At 41.1% G+C, this 10771-nt stretch overlaps 1 protein-coding gene across 1 annotated transcript in view; it reads left to right on the top strand.

The window, feature by feature from the left end:
• Positions 1-10025, top strand: part of LOC130587044 (putative adenosylhomocysteinase 3) — a gene marked incomplete at both ends in the record, with an annotated part of 22749 nt that extends 12724 nt beyond the window's left edge. The window contains 5 exons of the mRNA XM_057388002.1: positions 7-123; positions 5509-5572; positions 6775-6863; positions 8645-8715; positions 9931-10025. Coding sequence (XP_057243985.1) covers positions 7-123; positions 5509-5572; positions 6775-6863; positions 8645-8715; positions 9931-10025 — 436 coding nt within the window. The remainder of the gene's footprint in view (positions 1-6; positions 124-5508; positions 5573-6774; positions 6864-8644; positions 8716-9930) is intronic.
• Between the last annotated feature and the right edge of the window lie 746 nt (positions 10026-10771).

Here is a 10771-nt window from a genome sequence, read left to right as displayed (position 1 = left end):
TTCCAGGCTGTACCAGCTCTCCAAGGCAGGGAAGCTCTGTGTCCCCGCCATGAACGTCAACGACTCCGTCACCAAACAGAAATTCGACAATTTGTACTGCTGCCGGGAATCCATCCTGGACGGGTGCGTGGGGACACGGGAACGGGAATTTGGGGCATTTTCGCTGGGAATGGGGAAAATTCCAACTGGGAATGGGGCAGAAATCCACACAGGGAACGGGAATTTGGGGCATTTTCACTTGGAATGGGGAAAATTCCAACTGGGAATGGGGGAGAAATTCACACCGGGAATGGGAATTTGGGGCATTTTCATCAGGAATGGGGAGAAATTCCCACTGGGAATGGGGGAGAAATTCACACCGAGAACAGGAATTTGGGGCATTTTCACTGGGAATGGGGGCAAAAATTCCCACTGGGAATGCGGGCGTTTTCACTGGGAATGGGGCAGGAATTCCCAGAGGGAATGGGATAGGAATTCCTTCAGGGAATGGGGCAGAAATTCCTTCACGGAATGGGGGCGTTTTCATCCAGGAATGGGGCAGAAATTCCCTCTGGGAATGGGGACAATTCCCACCAGGAATGGGGACATTTTCACTGGGAATGGGGCAGAAATTCCCACCGGGAATGGGGGCGATTCCAACCAGGAATGGGGGAAATTCCARTCGGGAATGGGGCAGGAATTCYCACCGRGAATGGGGGAATTCCAACCGGGAATGGGGAAAAAATTCCCACCGGGAATGGGATAGGAATTCCTTCAGGGTATGGGGAAGAAATTCCTCCAGGGATTGGGGGCATTTTCACTGGGAATGGGGCAGAAATTCCTTCACGGAATGGGGGYGTTTTCATTCAGAAATGGGGCAGAAATTCCCACTGGGAATGAGGGCGTTTTCACTGGGAATGGGGGAAAAATTCCCACCGGGAATGGGGGGAATTCCCACCGGGAATGGGGGAAACTCCAATCGGGAATGGGGCAGGAATTCCCACCAGGAATGGGATAGGAATTCCTTCAGGGAATGGGTGAATTCCCACTGGGAATGGGGATGGGGGAATTCCCACTGGGAATGGGGGAATTCCAACTGGGAATGGGGGAATTCCAATCGGGAATGGGGGAATTCCCACTGAGAATGGGGCAAAAATTCCCACCGGGAATGAGGGCGTAAATTCCAACCGGGAATGGGGGCGTTTTCACTGGGAACGGGGCAGGAATTCCCAGAGGGAATGGAATAGGAATTCCTTCAGGGAATGGGGCAGGAATTCCCACCGGGAATGGGGCGGTTCCAACCGGGAATGGGGATGGGGGAATTCCAACCAGGAATGGGGGAGAAATCCCCACAGTAAATGGGGGTGATTCCCACTGGCAATGGGGCAATTCCAACCGGAAATGGGGGAATTTCCCACTGGGAATGGGGCAGAAATTCCCACCGGGAATGGGGGAAATTCCAACCGGGAACGGGGGAATTCCAACCGGGAATGAGGGAAATTCCAATCGGGGCAGAAATTCCTTCATGGAATGAGGGTGTTTTCACCAGGAATGGGGGAGAAATTCCCACCGGGAATGGGGATGGGGAATTCCAACTGGGAATGGGGAAATTCCAATCAGGAATGGGGCAGGAATTCCCACCGGGAATGGGGGGGATTCCAACCAGGAATGGGGATGGGGGAATTCCAACCAGGAATGGGGGAAATTCCAATCGGGAATGGGGCAGAAACTCCCGTGGGATGGGATGGGATTCATGGGATGGGATGGGATCCACGGGATCTATGGGATTTATGGGATGGGATCCACGGGATTTATGAGATGGAATCCATGGGATTTATGAGATGGGATCCATGGGATCAATGGGATGGGATGGGATGGGATTTATGGGATGGGATTTATGGGATGGGATGGGATCCACGGGATCCATGGGATTTATGGGTTGGGATCCATGGGATTTGTGGGATGGGATCTATGGGATCGATGGGATGGGATGGGATTTATGGGATGGGATCCATGGGATTTATGGGATTTATGGGATTTATGGGATGGGATTTACGGGATTTACGGGATTTATGGGATTTAAGGTCCTTTCCACCCCAAACCATCCTGGCATTCCATGGCAGCCCCCAGAGGGTTAAACTGGGATCAGGGCTAAGCCGGGCTCTGGAATTTAAACCAGAACTAAGGGCGGAGTGAGCACAGGTGGGGTGGAACCGAATTCCTGGGAAAAGGGAGGGAATTCCACCATCCCCACACCCCTGACCCATTTATGGGGCTAAAAATAGCATTAAAAATAACATTTAAAAACACATTTAAAATAGCGTTAAAAATAGCAATAAAAATTGGGTTAAAAATAGCATAAAAATTGGGTTAAAATGCATAAAAATAGCATTAAAAATCGTGTTAAAAATGGCATAAAATTAGTGTTAAATAGCATTAAAAATAACATTAAAAATACATTTAAAATAGCATTAAAATAGCATTAAAAATAGCGTTAAAAATAGCATAAAAATAACAAAAATAGTGTTAAAAATAACATTAAAAACATTAAATAACACATTTAAAATAGGGTTAAAATAGCATTAAAAATTGGGTTAAAAATAGCATAAAAATAGTGTTAAAAATAGCATTAAAATTGTGTTAAAAATGGCATAAAAATATTGTTAAATAGCATTAAAAATAACATTTAAAATAGTGTTAAAATGGCAATAAAATAGTGTTAAATAGTGTTAAAAATGGCATAAAAATAGTGTTAAAAATAACATTAAATATAGGGTTAAAATAGCATAAAAATAGCATAAAAAATAGTGTTAAAAATAACATTAAAAATAGGGTTAAAATGGCATTTAAAATAGCATTAAAAATACCATTAAAAATAACATTAAATGACATTAAAAATAACATTTAAGATAGTGTTAAAATGGCATAAAAATAGTGTTAAAAATGCCATTAAAATAGTGTTAAAAATATTGTTTAAAGTAACATTAAAATAATATTAAAATAGGATCAAAAATAGTGTTAAAAATAATGTTACTGTTAAAAGTGACATTAAAAATAGGGTGAAAATGGCATTTAAAATAATGTTAAAAATATTGTTAAAAATGGGATTTAAAATAGCATTAAAATAGCATTAAAAATAGCATAAAATAGTGTTAAAAATGCCATTAAAATAGGGTTAAATAGTGTTAAAAATGGCATAAAAATAGCATTTAAAATAGGGTTAAAATAAAAAATAGCATAAAAAATAGTGTTAAAAATGACATTTAAAATAATGTTAAAAATATTGTTAAAAATGGCATTTAAAATAGCATTACAATTACATTAAAAAAAACATTAAATAGCATTAAAAATAGCATTTAAAATAGTGTTAAAATGGCGTTAAAAATAGTGTTAAAAATATTGTTTAAAATAACATTAAAAATAACACTAAAAATAGGATTAAAAATAGTGTAAAAATAACATTGAAAATATTGTTAAAAATGGCATTTAAAATTGTGTTAAAAATATTGTTAAAAATGGGATTTAAAATAGCATTAAAATAACATATAAAAGAGTATTAAAAATGGCATTAAAAATAGTGTTAAATAGTGTTAAAAATGGCATAAAAATAGCATTTAAAATAGGGTCAAAATAACAAAAAATAGCATAAAAAATAGTGTTAAAAATGACATTAAAAATAATGTTAAAAATATTGTTAAAAATGGCATTTAAAATAGCATTACAATTACATTAAAAAACATTAAATAGCGTTAAAATTAACATAAAAAATAGTGTTAAAAATGCCATTAAAAATAGTGTTAAAAATATTATTTAAAATGTTCAATGTTTAAAATGACATTAAAAATAACACTAAAAATAGGATTAAAAATAGTGTAAAAATAACATTAAAAAGTGTTAAAATAACATTAAAAATAGGGTTAAAAATGGCATTTAAAATATTGTTAAGAATATTGTTAAAAATGGCATTTAAAATAGCATTACAATTACATTAAAAAAACATTAAATAGCATTAAAAATAACATTTAAAATGGTGTTAAAAATGGCATTAAAAATAACACTAAAAATAGGATTAAAAATAGTGTAAAAATAACATTAAAAATATTGTTAAAATGGCATTAAAAATAGCATTAAAAATATTGTTAAAATGGGATTTAAAATAGCATTAAAAATAGTGTTAAAAATGGCATTAAAAATAGTGTTAAAAATATTGTTTAAAATGTTTAATGTTTAAAATTCCATTAAAAACAACACTAAAAATAGGATTAAAAATAGTGTAAAAATAACATTAAAAATAGGGTTAAAATGGCATTAAAAATAGTGTAAAAACCACTAAAAATAGTGTTAAAAATATTGTTAAAAATGGCATTTAAAATAGCATTAAAATTGCATGAAAAATAGCATAAAATTAGTGTTAAAAATGGCATTAAAAATAGGGTTAAATAGTGTTAAAAATGGCATAAAAAACATTAAAAATAGGGTCAAAATAGCATAAAAAATAGCATAAAAAATAGTGTTAAAAATTACATTAAAAATAATGTTAGAAATATTGTTAAAAATGGCATTTAAAATAGCATTACAATTACATTAAAAAAACATTAAAGAGCATTAAAAATAACTTTTAAAATAGTGTTAAAATGGCATTAAAAATAGTGTTAAAAATGGCATTAAAATAGTGTTAAAAATATTGTTTAAAATGTTTAATGTTTAAAATGACATTAAAAATAACACTAAAAGTAGGATTAAAAATAGTGTAAAAATAACATTAAAAATAGTGTTAAAATGGCATTAAAAATAGGGTTAAAAATGGCATTTAAAATAATGTTAAAAATACTGTTAAAATGGGATTTAAAATAGCATTAAAATAGCATTAAAATAGTGTTAAAAATAGTGTTAAATAGTGTTAAAAATGGCATAAAAAACATTAAAAGTAGGGTCAAAATAGCATAAAAATAGCATAAAAATAGTGTTAAAAATGACATTAAAAATATTGTTTAAAATGGCATTTAAAATAACATTACAATTACATTAAAAAATATTAAATAGCATTAAAAATAACATTTAAAATATTGTTTAAAATGGCATTAAAAATAGTGTTAAAAATATTGTTTAAAATGTTTAATGTTTAAAATGACATTAAAAATAACACTAAAAATAGGATTAAAAATAGTGTAAAAATAACATTAAAAATATTGTTAAAAATGGGATTTAAAATAGCATTAAAATAGCATTAAAAATAGTGTTAAAAATGGCATCAAAAATAGTGTTAAAAATATTGTTTAAAATGTTTAATGTCTAAAATTCCATTAGAAACAACACTAAAAATAGGATTAAAAATAGTGTAAAAATAACATTAAAAAGTGTTAAAATAACATTAAAAATAGGGTTAAAAATGGCATTAAAATAGTGTTTAAATAGCATTAAAATATTGTTAAAATGGCATTTAAAATAGCATCGTTATGGTTGATGAATTAATTAATTTTGAATTAATTAAAAAGGGTTTAATTGGGATTTTTTTCCCATTTTTTTCAGGCTGAAGAGGACGACGGATATGATGTTTGGGGGGAAGCAGGTGGTGGTTTGTGGCTATGGGGAGGTAAGGGGGAGAAAATTCCCATTTTTTCCTGGGAATTTTGCTTGGAAAATCTCAGGGGTTTCCCAAAAAATGAAGATTTTTTGTGGGTTTTTTTATTAGGAAGGAGATGGCAAAGTTGAGTCTTTAAAAAAAAATAATTATGTATTCTGGGAAAAAAAATCTGGGAAAAAATGTAATATTCTGGGAAAAAATGAAATATTCTGGGAAAAAAATCTGGGAAAAAATATTGAAATATTCTGGGGAAAAATGATACATTCTGGGGAAAAAAAATCTGGGAAAAAATATTGAAATATTCTGGGGAAAAATGAAATATTCTGGGAAAAAAAATCTGGGAAAAAATGTAATATTTTGGGAAAAAATGAAATATTCTGGGAAAAAAATCTGGGAAAAAATTGTAATATTCTGGGAAAAAATGAAATATTCTGGGAAAAAAATCTGGGAAAAAATATTGAAATATTTTGGGAAAAAATGAAATATTATGGGGAGAAAATTGAAATATTCTGGGAAAATATCAAATATTTGGGGAGAAAATTGAAATATTCTGGGGAAAATATCAAATATTTTGGGGAGAAAATTGAAATATTCTGGGGAAAAATCAAATATTCTGGAAAATAATTCAAATGTTGGATTTCGTCCTCCCAGGAATGGGATTTTATCCCCTCAGGAATGGGATTTCACCCTCAGCAATGGGATTCTATGGATTCGGGAATGGGATTTCTTTCCCCGGGAATGGGATTTCACCCCCAAAGAATGGGATTTATTGTCCCAGGAATGGGATTTTTTTCCCCAAAGAATAGGATTCAGTGTCCCAGGAATGGGATTTCGTCCCTCAGGAATGGGATTTCATCCCCCCAGGAATGGGATTTCACCCTCTGGAAATGGGATTTTGTCCCTCAGCAATGGGATTTCACCCCACAGCAATGGGATTCTGTATCCCAAGAATAGGATTTCACCCCTCAGCAATGGGATTTCACCCTCTGGAAATGGGATTTCACCCCCCAGGCATGGGATTTCACCCCCCAAAAAAGGGGATTTCACCCCTCAGCAATGGGATTTCTTTCCCCAAAGAATGGGGTTTCACCCCCCAGGTTTAGGATTTCCCCCATGGTGGGTATGGGGTGGGTTCCCTGGTGCTGTCGTTTCCCCTTTTAGCCCCACCCCTTTTGGCCCCGCCCCCTTTAGCCCCGCCCCTCTCGTTTCAGGTGGGGAAGGGCTGCTGCGCCGCGCTCAAGGCCATGGGATCCATCGTCTACGTGACCGAGATCGACCCCATCTGCGCCCTACAGGCCTGGTGAGGGGACAAAGGGACAAATCCTAATGGGGCTGGTTCCAATGGGAGTGACCCCAAAGGGGCTGATCCCAATGGGGCTGATCCTAAAGGGGCTGATCCTAACGGGGCTGACCCTAATGGGACTGATCCCAAAGGGACTGATCCCAAAGGGGCTGATCCTAATGGGGCTGATCCTAATGGGGCTGATCCCAAAGGGACCGACCCCAATGGGACTGATCCTAACGGGGCTGATCCTAATGGGGCTGATCCTAATGGGGCTGATCGCAACGGGGCTGACCCCAAAGGGACTGATCCTAACGGGGCTGACCCCAAAGGGACTGATCCTAACGGGGCTGACCCCAAAGGGACTGATCCCAAAGGGACTGATCCTAACGGGGCTGACCCCAAAGGGACTGATCCTAACGGGGCTGATCCCAATGGAACTGATCCTAAAGGGGCTGATCCTAATGGGCCTGATCCTAATGGGACTGAACCCAAAGGGACTGACCCCAAAGGGACTGATCCCAATGGGGCTGATCCTAATGGGGCTGATATAAATGGGAGTGATCCCAAAGGGACTGATCCCAAAGGGGCTGATCCTAATGGGGCTGATCCTAATGGGGCTGATCCCAACGGGGCTGATCCTAATGGGGCTGATCCCAAAGGGACTGACCCCAAAGGGACTGATCCCAATGGGGCTGACCCCAAAGGGGCTGATCCTAATGGGACTGATCCTAACGGGGCTGATCCTAACGGGGCTGATCCCAATGGGGCTGATCCCAAAGGGACTGACCCCAAAGGGACTGACCCCAAAGGGACTGATCCTAATGGGGCTGACCCCAAAGGGCCTGATCCTAACGGGGCTGATCTTAACGGGGCTGATCCCAATGGGGCTGTGGGAAAACGGGGCTGACCCCAAAGGGACTGATCCTAATGGGACTGATCCTAATGGGACTGATCCTAACAGGGCTGATCTTAATGGGGCTGATCCTAATGGGAGTGATCCTAATGGGAGTGATCCTAACGGGACCAATCCTAACGGGGCTGACCCCAAAGGGGCTGATCCTAATGGGGCTGTGGGAAAACGGGGCTGATCCTAATGGGGCTGACCCCAAAGGGACTGACCTCAAAGGGACTGATCCTAATGGGACTGATCCTAACAGGGCTGATCCTAATGGGGCTGATCCTAATGGGGCTGATCGCAACGGGGCTGACCCCAAAGGGACTGATCCTAACGGGGCTGACCCCAAAGGGACTGATCCCAAAGGGACTGACCCCAACGGGGCTGATCCTAAAGGGACTGACCCCAAAGGGACTGATCCTAATGGGAGTGATCCTAATGGGGCTGACCCCAAAGGGACTGATCCTAATGGGACTGATCCCAAAGGGGCTGATCCCAATGGGGCTGATCCCAAAGGGGCTGATCTTAATGGGACTGATCCTAATGGGGCTGATCCTAACGGGGCTGATCCTAACGGGACTGCGGGAAAACTGTGGGGTTATCTTTGGGGTCTCAGGGTCACTTTGTGCCGTTTCCCAGGAGTTGTGGGTTTAATTTTAGGGTCTGAGGGTCACTCTGTCCCGTTTCCCAGCAGTTGTGGGGTTGTGTTCGGGGTCTCAGGGTCACTCTGTCCCGTTTCCCAGGAGTTGTGGGTTAATTTTAGGGTCTGAGGGTCATTTTGTCCCGTTTCCCAGGAGTTGTGTGGTTATCTTTGGGGTCTGAGGGTCACTTTGTCCCATTTCCCAGGAGTTGTGAGGTTAATTTTAGGGTCGGAGGGTCATTTTGTCCCGTTTTCCCGCAGCATGGACGGGTTCCGGCTGGTGAAGCTCAATGAGGTCATCAGACAGGTGGACATCGTCATCACCTGCACGGGTATGGGGGATTTGGGATCCTGACCCAAAAATCTGCCCTAAAAACACAGGGATTTGGGATCCTGACCCTAAAATGTGCCCTAAAACATGGGGATTGGGATCCTGACACCAAAATCTGCGATAAAACACGGGGATTTGGGATCCTGACCCCAAAATCTGCCCTAAAACATGGGGGATTGGGATCCTGACCCCAAAATCTGCCCTAAAACATGGGGATTGGGGATCCTGACACCAAAATGTGCCCTAAAACATTGGGATTTGGGATCCTGACCCCAAAATCTGCCCTAAAACACGAGGATTGGGATCCTGACCCCAAAATCTGCCCTAAAACATGGGGGATTGGGATCCTGACCCCAAAATCTGCCCTAAAACACGGGGATTTGGGATCCTGACCCTAAAATCTGCCCTAAAACACGGGGATTTGGGATCCTGACCCCAAAATCTGCCCTATAACATGGGGATTGGGATCCTGACACCAAAATCTGCGATAAAACACGGGGATTTGGGATCCTGACCCCAAAATGTGCCCTAAAACATGGGGGATTTGGGATCCTGACCCTAAAATCTGCCCTAAAACATGGGGATTTGGGATCCTGACCCCAAAATGTGCCCTAAAACATGGGATTTGGGATCCTGACCCCAAAATCCATCCCAATCCATGGGGGATTGGGGATCCTGACCCCAAAATCTGCCCTAAAACATGGGGATTGGGGCTCCTGACCACAAAATCTGCCCTATTGCATGGGGATTGGGGATCCTGACCACAAAATGTGCCCTAAAACATGGGGATTGGGATCCTGACACCAAAATGTGCCCTAAAACATGGGGATTGGGATTCTGACCCCAAAATCTGCCCTAAAACATGGGGATTGGGATTCTGACCCCAAAATGTGCCCTAAAACATGGGGATTTGGGATCTGGTGGGGTTTATTGGGATCTGCCCAGGGTTTTTTGGGATCTGATGAGTTTAATGGGATTTTGGTGGGGTTTTTTTGGGATCTGGTGTGGTTTTTTGGGATCTGGTAGATTTTTTTGGATTTCTGTGGGGTTTATCAGGATTTTGGTGGTGTTTATTGGGATCCGGTGTGGTTTTTTTGGGATCCAGTGGGTTTTTTTGGGATGTGGTGGGGTTTTTTTGGGGATCTGGTGTGTTTTTTGGGATCCGGCGGGTTTTTTGGGATTTCTGTGGGGTTTCTCAGGATTTTGGCTCCCGCAGGGAACAAGAACGTGGTGAGCAGGGAGCACCTGGACAGGATGAAAAACGGCTGCATCGTCTGCAACATGGGGCACTCCAACACCGAGATCGACGTGGTCAGTGCGGGGTCATGGGGTTTGGGGTTTGGGGTCATGGGGTTTGGGGTCATGGGTGTGGGATTTGGGGTCATGGGGTTTGGGGTCATGGGTTTGGGGTGGGGTTTGGGGTGATGGCCGTTTCTCACCCCATTTTCACCCCATTCTTATCCCATTCCCGTCCTCATTCCCATCCCGTTCCCATCCTGTTTCCCACCCCATTCCCATTCTCACCCTGTTCCCACCCCATTTCCCACCCGATTCCCATTCTCATCCCGTTCCCGTCCCATTCCCACCCCATTCCCATTCCCATTCTATCCCATTCTCACCCCGTTCCCATTCCCGTTCCCATTCCCATTCTCACCCCATTGCCACCCCATTCCTGTTACCATTCCCATTCCCATTCCCACCCCGTTCCCATTCCCACCCCATTCCCGTCCCGATCCCGTTCCCATTCTATCCCATTCTCACCCCATTCCCATGCCCGTTCCCATTCCTATTCTATCGCATTCTCACCCCATTCCCATTCCCATTCCCACCCTGTTCCCATTCCCGTTCCCATTCTCACCCCATTCCCACCCCATTCCCATTCCCATTCCCACCCGGTTCCTGTCCCGTTCCTATCCTGTTCCCATTCCCACCCCGTTCCCATTCTCACCCCATTCCTGTTCCCATTCCCATTCCCACCCCATTTCTCACCCCATTCCCATTCCCATTCCCACCCCCGTTCCCATTCCCGTTCCCATCCCATTTCTCATCCCATTCCC

This window comes from Malurus melanocephalus, unplaced genomic scaffold, assembly GCF_030028575.1.
Source record: "Malurus melanocephalus ecotype Western Australia unplaced genomic scaffold, MMel_1.1 scaffold_1484, whole genome shotgun sequence".
In the NCBI taxonomy this organism is placed as follows: domain Eukaryota; kingdom Metazoa; phylum Chordata; class Aves; order Passeriformes; family Maluridae; genus Malurus; species Malurus melanocephalus.
Note: the sequence above shows the minus strand (reverse complement) of the source record. Positions and strands in the feature narration are given on the sequence as shown.